Source organism: Brachyistius frenatus, unplaced genomic scaffold (assembly GCF_029030835.1).
Source record: "Brachyistius frenatus isolate BFR_SWC_R1_liver_20210118 unplaced genomic scaffold, ASM2903083v1 Contig_1, whole genome shotgun sequence".
Taxonomy (NCBI): Eukaryota; Metazoa; Chordata; class Actinopteri; family Embiotocidae; genus Brachyistius; species Brachyistius frenatus.
In genome coordinates this window covers 9,141,982-9,168,841 of record NW_027210600.1, presented here as the reverse complement: position 1 = coordinate 9,168,841, position 26,860 = coordinate 9,141,982, and the positions used below count along the sequence as shown (strand labels likewise).

Genomic DNA, 26,860 nt, shown 5'->3' with positions numbered 1-26,860 from the left:
TTGGTCCAGGAGAACTCTTTACTAACACCTGCTTTATCTTCTCGGCTCAGGAGGGAAAGTGAGTTTATATGTATGTGTATTTGCAAGCATGTGTGTTTGGGTATATGGAAGAAGGAGAGAGAGGGCAAGCAGGGAAGGAAATAAATATACATATATTTAAAAAAACAACAGATATCTAATCTAGAACTTTACTGAAGCAGTAAAAATGAGGACAGCTCAGGATGGAGATTTGAAATATATGGGGGCTCAAAGAGATAGGAATTTAAATATATTAAGATTATCCTTATATGACCACCAGCCAGCAACTACATTACTGCCCTAGCTGACTGGAAAGAAAAAGGTAATAGACAATGTCAGCGTACAAGGAAGTTCAGTTTTAATTGCATGGGTGAAGTAAATATATTTTAAGATTTACTTGAATTCAGTGTAGTCCAGGATTGTGGTTCAGGGTTTTAATCAGGAGACTATTTCTCAAGATGATGTTTAATAAACATACTGAGCAGAACTTTCTGTGAAACACACAAAGACAGATAATGCCATTATACCCAGATATATAATGGCATCAGCACTGAACTGAACAGAAGACCAATAAGATGGAGCTGATATATTCGGACAAGTGGTGGGAAAAGTTTATTTCTTTTGAATACACTCTTCTGAATTATTTTGAAGATCGCAATGATACACTCTCACTTGCATTATCCATAAAAAAAAACAAAAAAACATGATGCATGCATACATACGCAGGCACACAGATGGACATCATACATCATGTCCATAAACCCAAGAAAACCTCAGTAGGCATTTCTGACCAGTTTGACCTGAGTTCCTTTATACCTTAGATACATATTTGAAATGGCATCCACCATAACCACAGACTGTCCCCAGGGCTCCGTTCAGTGTGTGTGGTTAAGTGTCAAACCCACAGACAGTGACAAAGGTCTTTTGGGAAAAGAGAGGGCATAAATTAAGGGGAAAGGAGAGAGGGAAAGAGAGAGCATGAAAGTGACAGTGACAAATGACAGCAGGAGGGGAGACAGTGACATATGGTGAAGATAGGTGGAGAAAGAGACACAGTAACACAAACACACACACACACACACACACACACACACACACACACACACACACACACACACACACACACACACACACACACACACACACACACACACACACACGCACACACGCACACATAAGTGGCCTTGTGGGGGTTGTATGAATTAAACTATGTAGGTTGGTGGTTCCAGACATCAACAGACTACACTGACAATGTGAATGAACTTAATTGCATTAAAATCCACGTGGGGACTGTGCACACACGCTGCAATGGCTCTCCATGGTTTAAAGTGTGTTTACTGACGATAATTACACACAGAACGACACACCCAAACACAAAACATGAAAACCATCTCATTCTCTCCATCCTGTCACTCCTTTCAGATCATTCTTGCTCGGTTTCTGTGAACAGGGGGATAAAGTTGTGTTATGAAAGCAGGGATTTTGCTCTTTAAAGCGAGAATGAATGGGAATTAATTCAACCCTTGTGTGCTGTTTATGTTCTTGTAACTCACGCAGTGTTTTTGGGTCCGGTGGGATCATATTATAATTGAATTTTGAAGACAATACGATAATAACATGTATGTAAAACACTGAAAAGATGTGGATTTTGTTAACATTAGAAACAGTAAAGACAGCATTCATGGGTCATATTTGTCATATTTACCCAATATTTAGCTGAAAGCACTATTTGTTTTTGTGATAAAATGTATCATTTGTAAAAAAAAAAAAAAAAAAAAAAAAAGGTTATAATCAAGACAAGGTGCAAAAAAAAAAAAAAAACCCTGTTATTATCAACTGATATAATTGCAAAAGGTTATTGTTTAAGTTTATTGTCTTGAATGGACATAAAAATGGAAAAAAAAGCACATGAGAAATTTTTACCTTGTGTGTCTTTAAAATACATCTGTTGTACTTGACACATTCATACTGCCTCGCTGTGTTCACACAGCTCACAGCACTTCTCACCAAAGTCTTGCCCTGTTCCTCAAAAAAGTGCTGTCTTAAATGCAGCTTTCTTCTGATCCAGTTTTGGATTCAGTGCCAAGATGTTGTAGAATATCACAAGTGGTCAAATCAGGTAACAATTTGGTTTTTTTTTGTATTGAAAAATAAAATCAAGGCCAAAGAGTCTTAGGCGGAAAAATCCCTAACTTTGAAATGGGTCCTAGTCAAACACCACAAGGGTTAGTATGTCACAGATATGTTTTGCGCTCTTCAAAGTGAATATTGAAAAATTCAAATTAAAAGTGTCCTCTCTCTCTCGCTCTCTCATGCACAACTGTAACAGTGAAAGAACATATTTGGTGTATGTGTGAGATTGTGTTGCATTGAATTTCAGTAGGATAACTACACATTGACACATGTACACAGATACACAAACTTAAATTGTATATGTGACCACACCTCTTTAAAAAGGCAATAATTCATTAAAAAAATGTGCATAAATACTGCAGTGCATCTGTAACTTCAGGTGTTGTCATTGGGAGCATCATATACAGTACACACACACACACACACACACACACACACACACACACACACACACACACACACACACACACACACACACACACACACACACACACACACAGCACAAACCGTTTATGTGAATAAGCAGGTGGCTGTGTGAGTTTGTGTGTGTGTGTGTGTGTGTGTGTGTGTGTGTGTGTGTGTGTGTGTGTGTGTGTGTGTGTGTGTGTGTGTGTGTGTGTGTGTGTGTGTGTGTGTGTGTGTGTGTGTGTGTGTGTGTGTGTGTGTGCACCTGGGAGCTGATGATTCTCTGGGAGGATCTCTCTATGTTGGCAGGCAAACCAAAGAATGCAGGCCTGTCATCCTCTGGGAGATTCTCTATTATACTGCAGTAGTCCTGGGAAGACACACAGACATACACAAGTCACAAATACTGTACAAACTTCCCCTCATGCACCTACACAGAGAGGGAGAGGGAAAGCTTGCTTAGTATTTAGACATGGCTCTTACCCCTTTGCATTTCTAAACATCATTTACTGCTAAATTGAAAAAGTAAAATATTATAGTATGCTTGTTGGAATGCTGTGTGGGAGTATAGAATAAATAATGGTGTACTGAGCTTAATTGGGTAAGTTGTTTGTAAGGTTTAATGAAGCTTCTCTAACAATATCATGTTAAATAGTGCTTTAAAGGCTTCAATATTACATAGTAAAACCGATCTCCCACTTACTACTGACTGTTAAATTGTACACAGTCTGCTAATTCAAAGTTTACAGCAGATTTGTATATATACTTTTTAACCAAATGGTCTCTCAGGTCTACTTACTTATTCTAATGGGACAAAAAAATAAACTGACATCTAATTAACAGTTTTGGCCATGTGTGCCAACTTGTTTTCTGTGTAAATAAAGCCTTTTTCACAGAACACAAACAGAATGCAAAGTAATAGAAAAACAAAATCCATTGGGTAGACTTGAGGATAACTAATGACATTATTTTGTCATGTGATGAAACTTCAATGCAGACCAAACCTCAAATATCTAATCAATTGAAAGTCTTTGGAGCATTAATTCAGAATGCTTTTTGTTCCGAGTGAATGCAATTTCTTTTCAATTGTTTTTGTTTCTTTGTTAATGCACCTCGGTCCTTCAGGTTGCACACAAACTACACAAAGTGTGAGTAAGTTTTGAATGTAAAGAGAAAAACACTTTATTTCCTGAAAATCAGCATCTATACCTCCAACTAAATTTGTGCTTTCCAACTGTACGTGTTACACAACTGTGTTATCCCGAACGCCTACCAAGATGGAGCAGGAGTTTGGGAGGCTGATCTGAGGCGGAAAGAAACGCGTTCCTCCTCTGCTCTTTCTCTGTCCAGCTGAGAGGGAGGACGACAGGAGACGGGCAGAGAAGAACTGCTCAAGGTAGGAGCGTAGGATGCGGAGGTCAGACGGGTTATCGACGCGTCCACCGTAGATTGCACTTTCCAACAGGCCATGGACAAACTCCCACTGAAAGATTTTACCACCTGGGAGATATCAAGACACATTAATATGCAAAGAAAGCTATAAACATGTATAGTGGGTGCACATAGAAGGAATATGGCACTAACACCACAGAGGGAAAATGCTCACACACTTTCACTTTGCATTGCAAATGCTCTATCGTGAGGGGTGTAAATTAAAGAGGTAAATGATCAAAGAGCCCACAGATTCCAGTTCTCATTGCCATGTGTGGTGCAGATGGTAAACGACAATGCAGAGTTGTTCACTTTACTGTTATCTGTCATCAGCCCTCTTACCTTCAAAAAGCCTGTCTATGATCTCAAAGCCGGCACGGAGGTCCGACAAAGAAAACTCATAGAACTGTGTCCAACCCTGGATAAGGCAGAGATGAGAGGGGATTCAATTCAAGAGTCAGAACATATTAAGTACTACAGGGTTCCTTTCAGATCCAAAGAGTCCGAGATGGGATTCAAAATCTCACATTACATGTAGTTTTGGAGGATTAAGGTTCCATCTCTCGCAAGTATTCCCTTTTCCTTTTAATCTTCAAACTGTGTGTGTAGTTTTAATATCCATGGCTGCCACATTTTTCTATCCCAGAGATGAGATACATAAACCTGAGAACATAAAGACAGCTGGGTGCTAATCAATAAAGAGTGTGTTGTACATACAGTGTCTTGTGGTGATGACATTTCTGTGATGGCTCACTCATACATTTACTTGGCTGTGTAAAAATCTGCCAAACTTAACACAGTTAGACCTATTGATTCATTTCAGAGGCTAGAGTTTTATAATACAACCCCAACATAATGCTTTAATAACTCGCCGAAGGGTAAAATCTCCAGTAGGTATTGAGAAAAGGCTGCTACCATTCATACTATGACAGTTATTCTACAATTCACTTTCTCTATTCATCTGCTCACAAACAAACCTCTCTTGCAAGATTAGCACAGTTTGTGCACAAATACAGGCCCATGTATGTATAAACACATCCTTGTCTATACCTCGGAGCACTGAATCGAGACATTAGTACGTAACTTTTACAAAGGAAAAAAACAAATCTGCTGTAATCTGACAACACATATTCATGCACACGCACAAAAGAGCACACACTTCAGCACACACAAAAAGCATTGACCATTTCAGAACAAAACAAAAATCACCCAGCTGTTAAAACATAATTGAGTGTGAGGGTTGTCTCAGTTTGTGAGTGTGTGTTTGTTGCACTTCGCTGCTATTCAATCAGTAATTGTAATCTGCCCACTGATGCTGTAGGTGGATGAGGTGAAGGGTGGAGGGAAACAGTGTGGGCGTAGTCAATAATTCTTTGAATGATTCAGTGTATGTTGTTTGTTTGGTCATTTTGTGCTTGAGTGTGTATTCACAGACTGTGTTGGAGCATGTATTTGATGAATGTGCTCACGTGCATGAGTGAGATTGCAGATTGTGCTCCCGCATACATGCATTTGTTTTACGTACATACTGAAGCATTGGCTGCTTATTTAGTGTAAAGATTTAATGTACGTGTCTTATAAAAGCAGTTGTGTTTGTGTTTATTGATCGCGAGCACGGCAGAAAGTGTGCTATCTAGTCACAGGTTCACCAGACATAACTGGGCACTTACCTTGTCCTCTGGCCATCAAACAAAAACGGTAATCATTCACACACACATGCACACAGACATCCGCTTATACATTCGCTTTTAGAGATGCTGTACACAACCTAACAAGTAGAAACCTGTCTCTGTCTGTTTTCCTCTTTTCTCCTTTTGCCTCTTTCTTACTTTTCTCTCTCAGTTTCCATGCATCTCCCTTTTAAAATGAAGTCGTTTTTTGCACAAGATGAAAACAATGAGAGAATAAATGAGAAAGGCAGGAAGGACAGCAGATGAGGCAAGAAGGGAGTAAGTGATGGTAGAGTGGACAAAAGGAGTTGCGACTGTTTCAGTAATTAGGTGGTCATGTTCTTGAATGAGAAACAACATTACCGTCTTAAATGAAAACACTTACCAGAGATTCAGGGATAGAGAGAAGGAGAGAGAGGAGCCACAGAGGCTAAATACAAAATTGGGGAAAAGGGTGTGAGAGACTTTAAGGAAGGGAGGGATGCAGGGACAGACTTACCGGACACGGGCATTTCCGTATGTTAGTTATGTAGGTTTACACTGTCCAATGAGACAATCAATACTGTTTTACAAAACAACTGCACAATGAGGGGAATGGTTAAGAGGGAGTACTGGGACCAACCCCGAGGGAATAGGAGAGACAGAGAACAAAAACGCAAATGTGTTTGGGTTTACTCGCAGTGTGTGGATTGTGTGTTGGCTAGAAGACAATAAGGGATACCTTCCTGCTGTAACCGAAGTCATACCTCATCTTACTCGATTAGATAGACGAGTCTGTTTAAACTGACAAGTGGAAACGGGACACGGCAAACTGCAGCAAATATCAAATAATCACAGGTACAACTACATCGACCATATTTCATTAGATTACATTCAAACTGCTCAATCCCAAGTAAACCAGCTCTTATAAACAAAAGCCACAAATTCAAGAATTTTTTCTTTTTTAGCGGACTTAAACCTTAATCGTGTTCCTTCCCTCCAGTATCATGTAGAAATACATAAGGAAAGAGCAAACTGTCATTATAAGTCAAGACTGGCTTTTACTTGCTATCAGATGTCAATGTTTGCCTAAAGGAAAATGTTAGACCGAACCTCTCTAAATATAGTAGATTTAAGAGCACCCGAATGATAAAATGAGCCCTAGACATCACAAATCGAAAGAGTTATGACACTTCCCCACTTTGGTTGACGACATTTAAATAAGATGCATCTATTACTCACTACACGATATCAAGGCATATCACCTTGACTGGAAATCCTGCTTTCAGAGAGGGGGATGAGTCAGAATAGTTGCTTGAAAGTAGCAATAACAGTGCACACTTTTAGGCTGCCTTCCCTGAAAGGCATTCATAATGTTGCACTCAGATGTACGGTACACATCAAAAGGTAGAAAAGCGACAGAAATTGTTGCATACATTTGTGTTGAAAAAGAGAGCGTAGGAGAGAAGTTAAATTCATGCTTTGAGATTTAACAAAAAACTTTTGCATGTACCCACCAAATGCCCTAATGTGCTGGGTTTATTTATTATTACAGCTCAGCCTGAAATCATTTAAAAAAATCTACGTCAGTGACGCGTTTGATCAAAATGTTTAGTTACGATTAATGTCCTTATGACTTTATTAACAACTGCAATTTAAAAGCTTTTTCAAATTTTAATACCCACAAAAATAAACATTTTGTAAATCTGATTTTAGTATTTACAAAACTAGTGGTCCCAATAGACAAATAACTCAGGCTAATGTTCAGCATCATTGCCCACCATGATTTTCAATTTTCTGTATCTAAATTTGTGCTGATTCATCACTGCCTTGGGTTTAGACTGTGAAAATAACCTGGTTTGTTTTCCAAATTGTGTTCTGTGTGCGCTGTCCAGCAGGCAGGTTCACAACAAAGACTTATATTCATAGCTGCGCTGACACATTCATAGTCACACACACACACACACACACACACACACACACACACACACACACACACACACACACACACACACACACACACACACACACACACACACACACACACACACACACACACACACACACACACAGCTGGAGGCACAAAGAGCAAATATGTTTGCTATGCTGGTCAGTAAGGACAAAGAAAACGGATCTCTGAGATCTTCTTTTACCCTTTCTATGAGAGTCCATGTACAGAGTGTGGTTGGATTAGCTGGCCAGGAATGCACATGTCTACTGTATCGATGTGTACAATGAAGATGTACTGTACTTTCTGTAAATGCGTATCTGTGAGTACCAAAGTGGAAATGGGGTCATATCTTGTATTAACATGTGTAGGTAAACACATCTTTAGCTTTCAAAAGTGAAAGCGACCAAAAATCTGATTTCTGTGGGCATTAAAGCATTCTATTGTGCTGTCGTATTGAAGCGAAGTATCCATGCACGAATGCTAGTAACATTTGTTGAAAAGCTTCAGTTCAATGACAGGAAATAAATTGTTTGTTTCTGCAATTACCTTCGTTCTTTCTATCTTAGTCCTAGATTGTTACAGCATTTGAACAAGTGTTGCATTATTTTCTATTTACAGTAAATAATATGGTGGTTTGGGTTTTATGTCCTGAGATATAACTGTGGAACTATGTCCACTTGTGGTTATATGGGCAGGTTTGTGTATTTTACCTGTGGTATGTAGTTTCGTCTTTCTTGGCAGACAGCATGGAACCAAGCCAGACAAAACAGAGATTGGGCTCTGGCCAGAATACCTCCTGGACACAAACAATCAACAGCATGTCACAATAAACATAACAACACTGATCAATCGTTTCACTGTTTTGTAAGACTTAAGGGGAGTTATATTTCTATAATGCATAAAACAAAATACAACAGAGGACTCAAAAGAGGAGAATTAAACATGCTGCATTTGCTGATAAACCTGGTCAAGTTTTTTTCCCAATGGCAAGTATTTGTCATTCCCTAATATTCTTACATTTGGAAATGCTGTGAATGGTATACCCAACCTGGTATACCCAAACAACAGTGAGTGGAATTTGGAAACTTTTCTTCCACTTGAGGTGCCATTTGGTTACTTTTCTGCTACAAATATTTACAAATGGGAGACCTTCTCACACCATTCAAAGGGTTTCCAAATGGCAGAGTGGCAGATTGTACTCACTCGCAAATTTTTTTGACATTTGGATAGGCTTTGAATGGGCAATCCCATATCCCCAAATGCCAGTGAGTGTCATTTGGGAACTTTTTTGCCACTTAAGGTGAAATTTAGGTTTGAGGTTTTGTGCCATTTGACCCGGTTCCCACTTGCCTACTGAAGTGGCAGAAAAGTTCCCAAATGATATGTGGGTATACCGGGTTGTCAATTTAAAGCATTTGCAAAAGTAAAATATTAGGGAATGACTCAAATCTGCTATTTAGAAGGCCTTACAATGGAGTGACCAGATTTTCCAATTGTCAAAACCTCAGATAAAGACTAGTTACATTATTGACGTATTGGTATGAAATCAATAAATGTCACAAAATAAGGGCCACTGGACAAGGCTGACCTTGTTCCACATTCGAAAAACGCTCCTGAAAGAAGTAAGTTACCCAAAGGGTCCATCGAGTATTTGCATCATGTGCTAAATCCGCGGTTGAGGAACTTTCAGTACATGCGAGTTATTGTGTAAGATCATATGAACGTTTGAAAAGGTGTTATTTAGGTTCACTTTGTCTACTTAACCCACTTGGACTTGATTATAGCCTGAATGTCAAATTTATACCTGATCTTTGTCATTCAAAGGGAAAGGCAGACGTGTCAGAAGTGTTCCTGGTCAAACACCTCAAGTGTCAGTCATCTTCCTGTTTGATGACCGAAGCGTCAATTGCACAACAAAATGTGTGTTCCTGTTTGCTAAACAGCTTTTTGGGAACACTTCTGTGATCGTTCAGCTTCCAGGTGGCTGCGTCACGCAGCTGTGCCATACAAGAGAACTGATTACCTTTACTGATCTGCTCTGGTGTCCAGGACTCATATGTTCTCAGCAGATTTTTCTTCAAACCGGGAGGAGCCTTGAGACAGCAAAAGAAAAAGGTGGTGAGTAGTGAGGGGGTTGAGGTCAGATGGAGAGATAGAGACAGGGACAGGAAGGGACAAGGGAACGAAGGATGTGAAGCGATAATTATTATGTTATCATCCACAACAGGTTTTGATAATACACACAACAAGCAACGTATGCTAATACTAACATATATTAACAACTTTCTAATCCAAGTAGATTAAATATATTTTATCAGCCCCAGCACCATTGTTGCAAATCACGTCTGTGTCACTGGACTGTGTTTAGGATTCGTGTAGATACATTTAAAGTATGGCAGTAGGTGTGTCCATGAAAGTGTGTGAGTGTGTCTGAGGGAAGAAAAAGACGATTTATGTACAGACAAACAGAAATACAGACAGATAGAGGCTGTTTGTGCGGCATGCTTGGTTGCTGAAGCAGCTAACCCCGTGAGCATGACTCCCATCAGGAACTCACTAACACACAAGCTGCAGGCTTCTGAAGCGCTTTACAGATTATATAGCATAGAAAAGACACATGTGGATACATTTCATTCACTGATACCCACAGTTCGTGAGGGTGACGAGGATAATTTGCAATACTGTTCATGAAAAACAATGGAGATGGCTCAGCATGTGTGTACACGATGCTTATAAAATTGTGTAAGTGCATGTTTGTGTGTTAAATGCTATTCAACACTAAACTCAATTGTTACTGTACGAGTATTATGTTGTTTTTGGTTCTATAGCTGTGTGTGTGTGTGTGTGTGTGTGTGTGTGTGTGTGTGTGTGTGTGTGTGTGTGTGTGTGTGTGTGTGTGTGTGTGTGTGTGTGTGTGTGTGTGTGTGTGTGTGTGTGTGTGTGTGTGTGTGTGTGTGTGTGTGTGTGTGTGTTTGAGTACCTCATAAGTAAGTTTAAGGCTGGATTGCAGCAGTATGGGAGGAAATCTGGGGTGAACTTCTGCTGTCAGCCAGAGACGGAAGCCTGCTTTGGGACGCAGTACATTCAGTTCCTATGGAGGAAAAACAGCACACACATTACATGCATAGGAATTCACAGCAGAAATGTAAGATTAATATAGACAAGGTATACAAAGCTGAAAGGTTACATATTGCAAAATTATCCAGATACTGTGTAAACCACTTGTTCAGGGTTTCAAAAGTCTGGAGTCTATCTCAGTATATCTACTATACAAAACCCAGCCAACTGGATTACATCGAAACACAAGACCTTCTTGCTGTGAGATGAAAATGCTCCCTATAAAGTTCACATAAGTCCATATAAGACTTTTTGGTAGAGTAATAACTGCATAGTAAAATGTACTTGTTTTACTTTGGAATGATCCACTGACTTCCACAGATTGCCTAAAAACAAATTGACAATCTATAAACTGAGTCAAATGTCCCCACAAAAAAAAAAAAAAAAATTTGTTAAACTTCATATCTTTATCTGTGTAAGGCATGCAGATATATTCAGTCAGTCTTTGCTTATACAGTATGGTGAAATAAAAGCACTTAACTCTCTTTTGCATCGATAACCTGCGTACGTAGGAAAATGAAGTAAACACTGATCATACTTAACTAATACATACGACAAGTATATGTCATGTGCATACATTTCCTCTTTTCCACTATCCTTTTCTATTCTTTCTTTATGTTTGTAATTCTCTCTCCTTTGGAGTGTGACGAATTATCCACCAAGACCAACCATTCACCTCCCCCCTATATACAGTATTTGCTCCTGTGGCTCCTTTCTTCATCTCTTCTTTTCACTATCTCGATTACTGTCTCTTCATCTCAATTTCCAGCATTCTCTCACTTCTCCCCTTCCATTCCTTCTCCATCTCTTTCTATCTTTCTCAAAGACTTGTGGATAAAAATAGCACGCTGGCACCTTAGGGTCTTGTGTCATCTGATTGGGTACTCACACACGGGCTCACACACACACACACACACACACACACACACACACACACACACACACACACACACACACACACACACACACACACACATGCACATTGAATTGTAATCAATGTGTTTCTGCATCATTTGGAACCTATTTCATTCTCGTGAAAGCTCACACGATCACAGAAAATCAAAGAACACAAGAACTGACATCCCTTGAAGAAAACCCTTCCGTCTCTCATTGTATGTGTGTGTGTCAAATTCACACACATACACACACACACACACACACACACACACACACACACTCATGCACCAATAGATAAACAGATGCGCAAACTCGAAAGGCTTAGTATTTGTACACTCGTGATAAAAATTGTTAGATACATTTTCACCATATTTTGAACAATGATAACAATTATATCAAAACAGATAAGCTTCGAGAACGCCTAATTGCCAAAATCTGATTCATTCATTATTAGGAAAATTCTGCATCATTATAAATCTGTCATTACTTACTCACATTGTAATAATACAGACAGAGACGGATTATTAGATAAACTGAGGGAAAGATCCATAAGTAAATGGATGAAGGGGGTGATATGAAAACTGAGAGACAAAAAACAGTGGAAGTGGAAGAATATGAGTGGACAGGAATGAGCGGACATCTGCACTGCCAAATTAAATTATGAACACTGACCACTCTTCGTCTCTGTTTGTCTTCCTCCTCTTTCGTCTCTGTAACTGACCAACTGCTTCAGAGAAAGAAGGAGGCACCCGAGAGACAGATGGCAAAAAGGAGCCAGAACATGTTGAAAATACACTGGGACAGACAGTGAGACTGAGCAGATGGCAACAAAACAGGGGCAGATCCTCAAACAAAGCCCTCTCTTTGTTTTAGTAGAATTTCCACCTGCTTAGTTAATTTTTCCCTACTTTCTCCTTTTATATCTACTGCTTCCCTATTCTTTCTTGTCCATGCCCCGTCTCCCTCGTTCCCCATGTTGCAGCAGTTTTTCATTTCAAGCTCGACTGCTGAGAACCTCATCGGCTGCTGCGCAAAGAGCGAGACAAAGGAACTGTGAGACCAAGAGACAGACAGAAAGACAGAAAGAAATCAAGAGTGTTAAGGAAAACTGATGAGAAGATAGCTGGGATGTAGAGGTGGACACAGATGGAGAGAAAATGCAAAATTAAATTGTAGAAGGAGAGAAAATAAAGTGGGAAGGACATAAGTGGAAGAGGAGAGCTGTAATAAGCCATGGTTTAAGTCACACTGGGAGCACAGACTTGACAGGAAGCATCTCTGCTAACCCCAAAGCCTGAACATGCACAGACCCACACAGGTGAGAGCACGCACATGTGCGCGCGCGCGCACACACACACACACACACACACACACACACACACACACACACACACACACACACACACACACACACACACACACACACACACACACACACACACGTGCGCGTGCAGAGGCCAATTGCGGCCAACAGCTGTGCCTCCAAGTGAGATATGACCTGCTACAGTGACACAAGAGTAAACAGAACCCCAGGAAAAGCGCAAGGACATAAATAAACACAAAGGAAGTGAAAGACACAAATGATCACACTTAATGTATCCAAAAAAGCTCACATTTACAACAATTACAACATACAAGACAAGCTACTTCAATGACACACACAGATATGCACTTGCTTCACGCAAAGCAAGTATGATTCAAACCCACATACACAAGTATATATCCAGAGACAAATAAACAAACACACATGATCACAAACACAGCCACACAAACAGCACAGAGTATAATGTGGGACGACAGGTAGAATACAAAATGTGTATGTGCAGGCAAAGGACACAAGGTAATTTTAGATATGGAAATTTGGGCAGCCGGCACAATGTGTTCTTGTGTTTTTGTGTAGCTGTGCTGTAATATTATAGATAAACAACAACAAGAAGGGGTGAAACAAAGAATTACAAACCCAATTTTAGAATACATATTTTTCCAGGCTGCCCTTTGCCACTGACCTCCCCTCCTAACCTCAACTCTGCTTGCCGATGTGGCCTCGAGATGATGTCAAGAACTGATATTAGTCTTGTTTCACTGGAGCTATATGGTGGCATTTTTTTTATTGACACAGTAAGCCTTGTCTAGTCTACTAGATTTAGTATTCCAATGGACTGTTTATTGGTCTCTTTTCTTAATGTTTTGTGTATTTATTTTATTAATATTGTACTTGATGTTGATTTGGACAGGTGATGTTGAGAAAGAAATGCAATTCCTCCTGCAATGTAAAACATCCGATAGAGAAAGAAACATAAACATTAACTCTGTCATTTCAGATTTCAAAGAGCTTATTGACCTCTCAAAATTAAGAGACACAGCGTACATCTTGCATATCTTACTGTTGTGTTAAATGAGCATTACTGTAATTGTTTACTGTCCTAATATCTGGACAATCTGAAATTCTTATGCCAATAAAACCCTTGGACTGAATTGATATCTTCCCTTTGCTGAATCACTGCATCCTGCATTTGTTCTTAATATTACAAAATTCCAGTTTATCTTTTTCAATTTGCCTTTTCCAACCCACAGTTCCAAATGCCCACTTGGTTGTGCACACATGTGGCTGTGGGATAGTATAATTTTACAGTAAATGTTAATGCACTGTTAATTAATGCAATGCAACTGTGGCCAGACTCAATTTGATCACTCTCTCCCGAAGTTGATCAATAACAGTCCTTCTCAGATGCAACTCTTTAGTGATTAGAAACAGTACAATATCACACACCACCCTCACCAAACGAAACAAACAAAATACAGGGAAAAAGAAAACTTTCCCAGACACACATACACAGATGAATGTTAACAGTTGTCCCTACGGCCTCACCTCACACAAAAACTCACACATACAGAGTACCTACTTTTTCCAGGAGGGGTAGCCATGCAGTGACAAGGTGAAGGTTTTTCAGGCAAAGCCAGTCTCCATTTCGGGAACATTCTCTGAGCGTCGCTAAGGCCACATCTGCCTGTCCCTGACCCATGGAGATCTAGACAGACAGAAAGTGTGGGGGAGGAAGGAGGTGGGAGAAACAGAATCAGTGAGATGGAAAATTTGATTCCGCATTGTAATTTCTTACAAGATAGGATCATGTACTGTAATCTGATTCAGTATTTTAATTCAGCCTGGTTCTCAGTGGGAGAAACTATAAAATACCTGCAAAGTGACATTTTCCTTGTGATTTTTCTTACTTGAGGTCCCACATAGAGCTCTACTCAAATGTTTGGGTTTTTTTTTTTTAATAGAGAGGAGTACAACAGTTGGAGAATGTACCATATATAAGACTTTGACTATAACACTTGTGAATAACATAAATGTCTTACTGGGTCTGGGTCTCTTCAGGGGATTTATTAACACTAGCAGTAAGATAAAACAACGCCAGCATTGTTCTCAGACTGCTGTATTAACCACACTCAATAACTGCAGGTGTGTAGAAGCATCTTGCAACAGTACTTTTTTCAGACATATTCCCATCTTGAAACGCGTTGCAACTGATGGACGCCGCCGGCAGAACAATAACACAAGATATGTCTTAAAACTGTGTTGCAATACGATATTCAACTAGTTGTAGCACTCTCAGTTTTCTCATATAGGTGCATACTCGACTTCTGTGTAGGTCTGATCTTGCTATGCTGTTAAAAAAAAAATTCCTTTGCACTTGTTAATCTGCTATGATTTCTACCATATTCAATCCTGTTAGTCACTACCTCATGATAGTTGTCCCTGCCAATGGTTTCAGCTGCTAGTTCTGCCAGCTCCTGGGAGGGGTCTGCCCCTGGAGAGATGATGATCAACACTGGCTCCCATTCCATTGTCTCAGTGTAGAGACGCCGCAGATTCAGAGGAGGAGGGGAGAGCTCTTTCATACCTGCAGAGGGAAGGATAAAAGGGTGGAAAGAAAAGAAAGAGTGTGAATGAAAAATCGGTGAAATATGTTTCAAGATTTTGATTACGTTTGATACGCAACTCAAAGTCAAAGTGAATGTATAGACGTCAAAGACAGGGCACCAGAAGGGGACAGAGAAAGGGCAAAACAGAGCAGGGAACAAGAAGTGGAGGATAAAGCAAGTAAGTAGCAGTGATAGAACATTAAGTAATGGTAGATGGCGAGTAAGGAGACATAGGAGACAGGCACAGAGAGGGAGGGCATGAACAGGGAGGGGTAGACAGCTCCTAAAATGGGTTGATGGGGATAGGAGATTGGGGAGAAGAAGAAAAAAGTAGAAGAGGGAAGACAGAACGGAGCCGATGACGGATAAATGGAGAATAGGCCATAAGAGGAAGACACTGGGAGAGAGAGTGAGAAAGATGAGGAGCGTGATGTGCTATGCATATTGAGTGTGAGGTATGCAGCAGAATTCCCCACATAGCAGCATACCTTGTCAGCCCTCTGATGTTGAGATGCCAAGGCTGTGTGTGTGTGTGTGTGTGTGTGTGTGTGTGTGTGTGTGTGTGTGTGTGTGTGTGTGTGTGTGTGTGTGTGTGTGTGTGTGTGTGTGTGTGTGTGTGTGTGTGTGTGTGTGCGTGTCTGTGTGTGTGTGCATCTTTTTACTGAGCATACTTAGCTTTGAATCCTGCTGTAATATATTGAATCGCTTATCAGATACGAGTGAATAGTGACACACATGCAGCGATACAGGCGCACACACACCACGAGTGGTTGTGTTCGAAATTCCTCTTGTGCTGTTATTTGTGAATGTATCAACCGATATCTCTTTCACACACACATGCAGATGAGTACATGCATACATGTGTACACATATACACACAAACACACACTGCTGTCTCCTCTGGTTGAAGTGACTGGCCCAGCCTAAACATTCTTTGCTATCTGCAGCCAAATGTAATCTGCGACACTGAAGTACACATTCATGCAAACACAGAAGGTCTAGTAGAGAACATCCCAGAGCGACCTTTTGCTGCATCACCATGGCAACAGAAAGAAAAACAGTCATCTGACCACATGGCTTGTGATGTCTGTCTGCAAAAAAAGGGAGCATTCGCAGGACGTGCACATGCACAAATACACACAACTATCTTTGGCATGGGCAGGTAATCAGTATTCATGCTGACCAGCATCCTCTGTCCTTGAATAGCGAAGTTCACCTTGGCCCTTACTACACACTATCAGGAAACAGGGCAAAGATGAGCCTAGAAAAAGACAGTGGCCGTTTCTCTGTGGTTCAAACACTGCAGTGGAGGAAACACTGAGTAGCAAAAAGGCACAGGGTGCCTTGACATTGTAGATAGTAAGGTTTTTCTGTCACCATCTTTGTCTTTCCATCAAAAACACTGTATGTATATGTGAACGGTTTTTGAGTGTTTCAAGAAGTTGAGTGAGAAAACCAGTGAGCGAGCACTCTGTGTATGTGTGTGTGTGTGTGTGTGTGTGTGTGTGTGTGTGTGTGTGTGTGTGTGTGTGTGTGTGTGTGTGTGTGTGTGTGTGTGTGTGTGTGTGTGTGTGTGTTAATGTGTGTTGTGTTCACTCAGGCATGCCTGTATGTGTGAGCATTGCCCAGGCCTGGACTGGAGGGATTGAGTGAGATTAGTTGTAAGAGGATTACAGACCATGCCTCATTAGCATACTGATTTACTGCCAAAAACACATACACGTACACACAAAATCTTCTTCTCTCCTGTTCTTTTTTTCATCTGACTTTCTCTCATGTGCTTTCATTCAGATCCACACACACTCTCCCTCACCTCATGCCCAACACCTTAAGCAATGGGTTCAGTAGGCATTATAGGACTGCAATGATTATCTCTTTATCATGATAAAGTAAGAGATTGTGGTATCACAATTGCCCACAGACATAAGAGAAGAGAGACAAAGAAGTGAAACTTGTGTTTTCGAGGAAGCACAAATGAAAACATAAAATACACACTTCGTAATAGAGCTCAGAGAGACATGGGCTGTTAGACACCCACAGACTGAGGAGTAAAGACAGATGCATGTAAAGCCCACAAACACAATGAGCCAAACCGGCTGTAACATACATAAAGGCTGCCGTGCGTCCCTAAATGATTATTAATCTATGATCTTTCAAACATGTGGGGAGCTCTAGAGTTTAATTCTGACGAGGCAGAGTTTAAAAAGCAGATAACCCCAAAGTGAAAGAATTTAAAAAGGGAAAAGTTATGACACAATAAGTGCTATAAATACATATAATACAATTATACATAAATATGTGACATACATTTTGCCTGTTGTTAAACATTGTAAACATTTTTGCAAACAGACAGGTTTGAGCAACACCAACAATGAGCCACCATCATCATCACCAGTCTAGAGATGACAGCTGAACAAATAAGTGAAGAAAAATAATACATAAAAATTGATTCCAGTCATTGGGCTGGAGTGGAATTGCGATGGTCTTCTTATGTTCAAAACCTAATGAATGGAAGAGACACAATGACGTCTCACAATTGCAAGATTTTGAATTTGAGCTTCACGCAGTGAAATGATGAGAAATTTGGAAATGTAGATGAACTATTGTGGGAAGATAAAGACTTATATTGCACTGATCTTTATACAAAACTACAAAAGACTAAAAGTATGAAAGCAACAGTGTTAAATTAAATGGATATTGGTTAATAAAAGCTTTCAGAGTGTGATTGGTGTGGAAATAGGAAATATATAAAAAGAATGTTATAACAATTGTAACTGTGAGAAATTCTGGAATAGACAACACATCAAGGATTTTCAAGCCTTATTGGCGCAGTCAGCAGCGCGTCAGTCTCATAATCTGAAGGCCGTGAGTTCAAGCTTCACACGGGGTAGTGATTTTAAGATAAATCGGGAAATAGATAGAGAAGACACGATTGATTTCACCACAATTGTCAATCTGGTGCATGAGTACTGGAGTATGAGTAAAGAAGAACTAGAACTTGAGCAAAGCAATTAAAACTGGTTTGTTCGAAGTTCTAGTTAGAAGTTGAAACTATGGATTGTTATTATTTACTGTGTTTTTTAGTATTGTTTGTGGGCAAAGATTTGACACTCATAGAATTTGATGAAATTTTCCGCAGTGCCAAGTGAGGCTCGGAGATTCAACTTTGTTTGTTTTACGCGATTCAGGGTTAATCCCAACAGCATTCCTCTCGCTCGACAAGGCATGCTCATGTATCACTGACCAGGAGAGAAAGACCGTGTCAAATTAAATGGTTATTGGTCCAACTTTTCTTCGTTAAATCCTCTCACTGTGTAATTGGCATGGAAATAGGAAATTTAAAAAAAGATAGTTATAACACAGTTGTAACTGAGAACTTCTGGAATAGACAACATGTCAAGGGTTTTCAAGCCTCGTTGGCGCAGTAGGCAGCGCGTCAGTCTCATAATCTGAAGGCCGTGAGTTCGAACCTCACACGGGGCAGTGATTTTAAGATAAATTCTGAAATAAACTGGAGTACTAAGAACTTGAGCAAAGCAATTAAAACTGGTTTGTTAGAAGCTCAAAACACTTGGAGATTGACTTCACCACAATTGTCAATCTGGTACATCTGTACTGGAGTACGAGTAAAGAAGAACTAGAACTTGAGCAAAGCAGTTAAAACTGTTTTGCTAGAAGCTGTCTTTAGAAATTTAATCTACGGAATGTTATTATTTACTTTGTTTTTTAGTATTGTTTATGGGCAAAGATTTGACACTCATAGAATTTGATGAAATTTTCCGCAATGCCAAGTGAGGCTCGGAGAGATTCAACTTTGTTTGTTTTACGCTATTCAGGGTAAATTCAAACAGCATTCCTCTCGCTCGACAAGTCATGCCCATTTATCACTGACTATGAAAAGAAACATGACGTCAAATTAAATGGTTATTGTTCCAACGTTTCTGTGTTAAAATCTCTCACTGTAAATGGCATGGAAATAGGAAATTTAAAAAAAGATAGTTATAACACAGTTGTAACTGAGAACTTCTGGAATAGACAACATGTCAAGGGTTTTCAAGCCTCGTTGGCGCAGTAGGCAGCGCGTCAGTCTCATAATCTGAAGGCCGTGAGTTCGAACCTCACACGGGGCATTGATTTTAAGATAAATCTTTCAATAAAAAGAAACGAATGACATTACCACAATTGTCAATATGGTGCATCTGTACTGGAGTACTAGTAAAGGAGAACTAGAACTTGAGCAAAGCAATTAAAACTGGTTTGTTAGAAGCTCTGGTTAGAACTTGACATTATGGATTGTTATTATTTACTGTGTTTTTTAGTATTGTTTGTGGGCAAAGATTTGACACTCACAATTTGATGACATTTTCCCCAATGCCAAATGAAGCTTGGAGAGATTCCACCTTTTTGTAATAAAAGCTCTCAGAGTGTAATTGCCATGGAAATAGGAAATGTATAAAAAGATCGTTATAACACAGTTGTAACTGTGAGAACTTCTGGAATAGACAACATGTCAAGGGTTTTCAAGCCTCGTTGGCGCAGTAGGCAGCGCGTCAGTCTCATAATCTGAAGGCCGTGAGTTCGAACCTCACACGGGGCAGTGATTTTAAGAAAAATTCTGAAATAAAAAGCGAAAACACGATTGACTTCACCACAATTGTCAATCTGGTACATCTGTACTGGAGTACGAGTAAAGAAGAACTAGAACTTGAGCAAAGCAGTTAAAACTGTTTGTTCTAGAAGTTTTAGTTAGAAATTTAATCTATGGAATGTTATTATTTACTTTGTTTTTTAGTATTGTTTATGGGCAAAGATTTGACACTCATAGAATTTGATGAAATTTTCCGCAGTGCCAAGTGAGGATCGGAGATTCAACTTTGTTTGTTTTACGCGATTCAGGGTTAATTCCAACAGCATTCCTCTCGCTCGACAAGGCATGCCCATTTATCACTGACTATGAAAAGAAACATGACGTCAAATTAAATGGTTATTGTTCCAATGTTTCTGTGTTAAAATCTCTCACTGTAAATGGCATGGAAATAGGAAATTTAAAAAAAGATAGTTATAACACAGTCGTAACTGAGAACTTCTGGAATAGACAACATGTCAAGGGTTTTCAAGCCTCGTTGGCGCAGTAGGCAGCGCGTCAGTCTCATAATCTGAAGGCCGTGAGTTCGAACCTCACACGGGGCAGTGATTTTAAGATAAATCCTTCAATAAAAAGAGACGAATGACATTACCACAATTGTCAATATGGTGCATCTGTACTGGAGTACTAGTAAAGGAGAACTAGAACTTGAGCAAAGCAATTAAAACTGGTTTGTTAGAAGCTCTGGTTAGAACTTGACATTATGGATTGTTATTATTTACTGTGTTTTTTAGTATTGTTTGTGGGCAAAGATTTGACACTCACAATTTGATGACATTTTCCCCAATGCCAAATGAAGCTTGGAGAGATTCCACCTTTTTGTAATAAAAGCTCTCAGAGTGTAATTGCCATGGAAATAGGAAATGTATAAAAAGATCGTTATAACACAGTTGTAACTGTGAGAACTTCTGGAATAGACAACATGTCAAGGGTTTTCAAGCCTCGTTGGCGCAGTAGGCAGCGCGTCAGTCTCATAATCTGAAGGCCGTGAGTTCGAACCTCACACGGGGCAGTGATTTTAAGAAAAATTCTGAAATAAAAAGCGAAAACACGATTGACTTCACCACAATTGTCAATCTGGTACATCTGTACTGGAGTACGAGTAAAGAAGAACTAGAACTTGAGCAAAGCAGTTAAAACTGTTTTGCTAGAAGCTGTCTTTAGAAATTTAATCTACGGAATGTTATTATTTACTTTGTTTTTTAGTATTGTTTATGGGCAAAGATTTGACACTCATAGAATTTGATGAAATTTTCCGCAGTGCCAAGTGAGGATCGGAGATTCAACTTTGTTTGTTTTACGCGACTCAGGGTTAATTCCAACAGCATTCCTCTCGCTCGACAAGGCATGCCCATTTATCACTGACTATGAAAAGAAACATGACGTCAAATTAAATGGTTATTGTTCCAACGTTTCTGTGTTAAAATCTCTCACTGTAAATGGCATGGAAATAGGAAATTTAAAAAAAGATTGTTATAACACAGTTGTAACTGAGAACTTCTGGAATAGACAACATGTCAAGGGTTTTCAAGTCTCGTTGGCGCAGTAGGCAGCGCGTCAGTCTCATAATCTGAAGGCCGTGAGTTCGAACCTCACACGGGGCATTGATTTTAAGATAAATCCTTCAATAAAAAGAGACGAATGACATTACCACAATTGTCAATATGGTGCATCTGTACTGGAGTACGAGTAAAGAAGAACTGGAACTTGAGCAAAGCAATTAAAACTGGTTTGTTAGAAGCTCTGGTTAGAACTTGAAATTATGGATTGTTATTATTTACTGTGTTTTTTAGTATTGTTTTGTGGGCAAAGATTTGACACTCACAATTTGATGACATTTTCCCCAATGCCAAATGAAGCTTGGAGAGATTTCACCTTTTTGTAATAAAAGCTCTCAGAGTGTAATTGCCATGGAAATAGGAAAAGTATAAAAAGATCATTATAACACAGTTGTAACTGTGAGAACTTCTGGAATATACAACATGTCAAGGGTTTTCAAGCCTCGTTGGCGCAGTAGGCAGCGCGTCAGTCTCATAATCTGAAGGCCGTGAGTTCGAACCTCACACGGGGCAGTGATTTTAAGAAAAATTCTGAAATAAAAAGCGAAAACACGATTGACTTCACCACAATTGTCAATCTGGTACATCTGTACTGGAGTACGAGTAAAGAAGAACTAGAACTTGAGCAAAGCAATTAAAACTGGTTTGTTGGAAGCTGTCGTTAGAACTTGAAACTGTGGATTGTTATTATTTACTGTTTGTTACTAATGTTTGTGGGAAAAGATTTGACACTGTCAGAGAATTTGATGAAATTTTTCGCAATGCCAAGTGAGGCTTGGAAAGAATAAACATTCTCTTGTTTTACGCTATTCAGCGTAAATCCCAGCAGCATTCCTCTCCCTCGATCGGGAATGCCCATGTATCACTGACTACGAGAGAAAGCCACAATGTCAAATTAAATGGTTACTGGTCCAACTTTTCAAATCTATTCACTGTAAGATAAGTTTTACATATGTCTCATGATTATTATTTGTATGGCACACAGTGCTTTTTTAAACAAATATTGTCTTGATCAGCATCCAAAATTAGGTGAAAATGCAGTTTTTAGTAAGATAACGGCCCATCTTGCACCAACTCCCACTGCTAACACAGACCCTAAACACTCTAGACACCTGTGAGAAACCCAGGATACATGTATGTGTTCGTGTTAGTCAGGGAGGTAATGAGAAGAGAGTGGGAAATGTGTGTGTTTGTGTATGTGCAATTTACACAAGGACAGTGGCATTCTCAGATTGATGAAAGACACATCAAGCGAAAGAATCAAGAGAACTATCATAAAAAAAAAAAAACATGTAATTGATGACAAATGGAAAAATTTGTCTCAGAAGTCCCGGATAAGACCCTTGTCTGAGAAAATGTTTCTTGAGTAGAGTGTAAAGACAGAATGTGCACTTGAAAATCAAATCATCTTTCTAAAGAGCAGAATGACTGTCGAGGTAAAGTAGTTTACAAAAAGGGGAACAGGATCTATTCCTTCATGATGTTTGTGTACTTTTACATGTATTCATTGCAGTCACATTCAGATTTTCAGAATCTTTATTGGCAAAAAATATAAATCATGTTCACATTTTTATAATTTCATCATACTTGTCTTCCTTTGTATAAAACTGCTCCAGTCTATTATTTAAGTACATTTTTGGTTTGTTTGTTTACTTTCAGCCTCTGAAATACACTTTAGGTATATGCATAAGGAGGGAAGGTATGCATACTTATTTACTATACTAAAGATGGGAACCATTTCCATTTTGTGAATTTGATTTGTTATGTACCGTTTCTCAATATGGGAAATAGTGAATACTAGATATTTTTATGGGCATTCTGGTACACAGCAGTAGAGTGGAACAGACATGAACTCAAGCCCAATTAGTAAACAATGATAAATATATAAAGAACGACTACTCCAACTACTGTGAAACACTCACCCAGGGCTTGGGAGGCAAAGGCCGTCATTGCACTCTGAAGTCGGTCTGGTCTGACTGCTTGAACCAATAACAGCTGAGGAGGATTTAATTTGAGGAAGAAAGAAACAACAAGTTAGTCAAAAGGTCCAGCTCACTTGTATCAAACAAGTATGTCCAATATACCAAAAAGTACATTTTTAAGAAAAATAATTGCTTCAACGTGATACAAAGTCACAGTTAACCTTAGAGACGATATTTTATTTTTATAATATTTTTGAGAACATAATATAATGTAAAAATGAGTAAGTCAACTATTTTATTTAAAATAATAATAGCAGACAGTTGTGACAGCCATCAGTGTTTAAGCAGAAATAGACATGGCCTCTATTGAGAGGTTCAACTTAAACCCTAATGCAGGAGAAAAATTACTGTTTTAATGCCTCACAGTTAAGAAGTTGATTGAAAGCTGACCTGTTGGAAGGGGCTAATCTTCTTGGCAATGGCAGACGGGATTTCCAGATCACACTGCGAACTCTGCATGAAGGACAGCCAAAGGTCTGAGTCGCTCAAGCACAGGTTCTGGTAGAGAGCTGGGAATGTAGCCTGAGGGTGAAAGACAGGTCAAAACATCATATTAGATGAATGGATCCAGTCTTTGGCTTGGTGAGGATTACTTTACTGACATTATATTTCAATTGCTTTAAAATTATATTATTGATGTTTAATGGTTTAATGGAGAAAACATTTAAATATCAAGCTAATTTATTTCATCATTAGACATTATACTTTTATTATTCTTTTGTCATATATTACATTAGTGGCTAATTTCACCATTTACCTTTGAAGAGAAAGTGCATTATTTTGTTTTTGCATTGAACATATACATTTGTGTGTCAGTGTGTTTACTTTAAAAATGGCAACTGCTCCATGCCTCTCCTGATCAATCCAAGAAGGGAACTCCTGCGGCCAGAAGAGACGTGTTAGTCAAAGGCAGAGCAGTATGATGTTTTATGAACATTTTGCAGTCGTACCTCTTTCTTGAACATTTCTCCAACAATGGATCCAGTGAAGACTTCCCATTCCTACACAAAACAGTATTGTTCAGGTTGACATCTGGCAGGCACTTAATTTTCTATATTTGTTTATATCTAAAATAAGTAATAATATCCTGATAACAATGATACAAAAATTACTCACATTCTCATGGAAAAGTTCAGGGTACATTCCTTTCACAAAGTGCATTGCAAACATCAAGCGGTCAGCCTGACAAAGAGATAAGGAGGGAGAGACATAGGTACATAAAATTGCACAGAGTATATCAGATATGAAAACATGATGTTCTGCTCAAAAACAAACTAAAGCAGGAAGCAAACAAAAAGGTAGTATTATGTTCCATACTGACTGTGAAAAAAGATAATTCTGCTTCATCGTGTGCAGCTCAGCCTGCCTAACTAAAATTACTGGTAAAGGGATGTTACAACTTGACAAAAAAGCCTCAGGGACTTGAAGCAGTACTGTTGCATCATCCCCAAACACTCTTTCGTTGTGCTTTTGTTGTTGTGTCAGCTGCTGCTCGAGTTTGAATAGAGATAACAAGATGCTTATCGCACTCCCACCTACCGTACTGGAAAAAAATAGTGACAAAGACACTTTGACGGAAACAGTAAATATAATGCAAAGAGAGAATGACACAAAGAAAGTAGTGAAAAAGAGTTAGGAGAGGGAACAAAGATACACAAATGTACATGCATGCACACGTCTGCACACATGCATACACCATACACATACACACCACAGTACTTGTTCATGGAACAAATAGACACTGCAGTATTTACAGAGAAATACAGCCACACCGCCTCTGTGGTTGTCATGCATATTTATGTAAATCTAATTTTATGCACTTGACAATTGGCTGGCAAGGACAACCAAATTAGAATTAGCATGCAAGTCAGTAATACATTTCAACTCTGTTTTGTAGAATGGCAAAAAAGGTAAATTGACTGTGTTAATCTAATCAAGTTTGGCTAATTATAGAAGCAGCTATCACTGATACCAGATGCTTGGTGCTGAAAAATCAGGTACATAAGGGAAGAGGTTGTCCATCTAAGAACACCTGTTTGGCAAGCGTAGGGGCTGCAATTATTTAGATGTGGTTATTGCATAGTTAGCTAAACCATGTTAAGCAGAGAGAAGGCATGCAAAGGGCCCCAGCATCTGATAATGAAATACGATGATTCTGGGCTCTTGAAGTGCCATTTGAAATATGCACTACTGGCAAGAATACAACTCTGGTGCTGTAGTAGACTTTTCCAGTGCAATTGTGTGTTTAATATCTATATCCAAACAAAGGACAGAGGCGTGTGAGACCCTTGTACACCAAACCCCATGATCTTTCCAGTGTCAACTTGTTACAGTACAGTACACTCTCACCCGTAGACTGATACTTTCACTATTTTTGTCTTTTGCAAGGAACATGGTGGGTTTCAGACTCTTGCACACATTAGGTGCAGGTGCAGTTTTTCTATACCTGCAGCTGCAGTTTTTCTACACCTGCAGTTGCAGTTGAAGGGCTCAGCTCTATGTTTAGCTGTAAAAAATAAAAAAAAAATAAAAAAGACTATAGCAGTAAATTTAAGTGTAAGAATACCATTAAACGATATAGGAGTAGTTTTGAATGGGATCATTCCAATGTCTCAGAGGAATCTGATTAGATATACCAGCTATCTCAGCCCACACTCCCAGAAAAATAAACAACATAAACATAAAGCAAATCAAATATACAAATACAAAATAAATAAGCCCTTTCTGTGAGACAGCAGAGTCCAAGTATTTCTACATATTCCACATCTGCAAAAACCTTTGTAGCACATCTCTGGTTGTTACCTAATGTTACATTCTGTGCTTTTACCAACCAGCTGCAGAGCCAGCTTGAGGTGCAGCGGGGTTAATCCTCAGGTTACGTTTAGACCAAAGGTCCACACTCTATCCGACCCTCTCCATGATTCATGTCTTGATCCAATGTCCTGATGATTTACACCAGGCTGCCAACACCATCTACTACAGCCACGGTGGCTACAGTTGAACCGAGACAGTCGAGAAGCTCGCTACGACTGATGGAGAAACTAATTTCTGTGTGCATGTGTCAGTCTGTGTGTGTCCATATCTGTATGTTTTTAAAGCATGTGGATATATTGTAATAGTCAGAAATGCAGCAAAGACAATAA

At 39.2% G+C, this 26,860-nt stretch overlaps 1 protein-coding gene and 7 non-coding genes across 8 annotated transcripts in view; 7 read left to right on the top strand and 1 right to left on the bottom strand.

The window, feature by feature from the left end:
• Positions 1-26,860, bottom strand: part of dync2h1 (dynein cytoplasmic 2 heavy chain 1) — a 98,426-nt gene that overhangs the window by 13,619 nt on the left and 57,947 nt on the right. Inside the window, exons 77-89 of the mRNA XM_069688999.1 lie at positions 24,834-24,899; positions 24,668-24,718; positions 24,543-24,596; positions 24,108-24,239; positions 23,658-23,730; positions 15,349-15,509; positions 14,505-14,630; positions 10,568-10,678; positions 9,611-9,680; positions 8,298-8,383; positions 4,330-4,405; positions 3,830-4,056; positions 2,822-2,926 (exon numbers count right to left, since the gene is read on the bottom strand). Of these exons, the coding sequence (XP_069545100.1) occupies positions 2,822-2,926; positions 3,830-4,056; positions 4,330-4,405; positions 8,298-8,383; positions 9,611-9,680; positions 10,568-10,678; positions 14,505-14,630; positions 15,349-15,509; positions 23,658-23,730; positions 24,108-24,239; positions 24,543-24,596; positions 24,668-24,718; positions 24,834-24,899 (1,338 nt within the window). The remainder of the gene's footprint in view (positions 1-2,821; positions 2,927-3,829; positions 4,057-4,329; positions 4,406-8,297; positions 8,384-9,610; positions 9,681-10,567; positions 10,679-14,504; positions 14,631-15,348; positions 15,510-23,657; positions 23,731-24,107; positions 24,240-24,542; positions 24,597-24,667; positions 24,719-24,833; positions 24,900-26,860) is intronic.
• On the top strand, positions 18,942-19,014 carry trnam-cau (transfer RNA methionine (anticodon CAU)). The gene has a single exon. It is a non-coding gene; the product is annotated as a tRNA-Met (tRNA).
• trnam-cau (transfer RNA methionine (anticodon CAU)) lies at positions 19,589-19,661 on the top strand. The gene has a single exon. It is a non-coding gene; the product is annotated as a tRNA-Met (tRNA).
• Positions 20,056-20,128, top strand: trnam-cau (transfer RNA methionine (anticodon CAU)). The gene has a single exon. It is a non-coding gene; the product is annotated as a tRNA-Met (tRNA).
• On the top strand, positions 20,649-20,721 carry trnam-cau (transfer RNA methionine (anticodon CAU)). The gene has a single exon. It is a non-coding gene; the product is annotated as a tRNA-Met (tRNA).
• On the top strand, positions 21,116-21,188 carry trnam-cau (transfer RNA methionine (anticodon CAU)). The gene has a single exon. It is a non-coding gene; the product is annotated as a tRNA-Met (tRNA).
• On the top strand, positions 21,708-21,780 carry trnam-cau (transfer RNA methionine (anticodon CAU)). The gene has a single exon. It is a non-coding gene; the product is annotated as a tRNA-Met (tRNA).
• On the top strand, positions 22,176-22,248 carry trnam-cau (transfer RNA methionine (anticodon CAU)). The gene has a single exon. It is a non-coding gene; the product is annotated as a tRNA-Met (tRNA).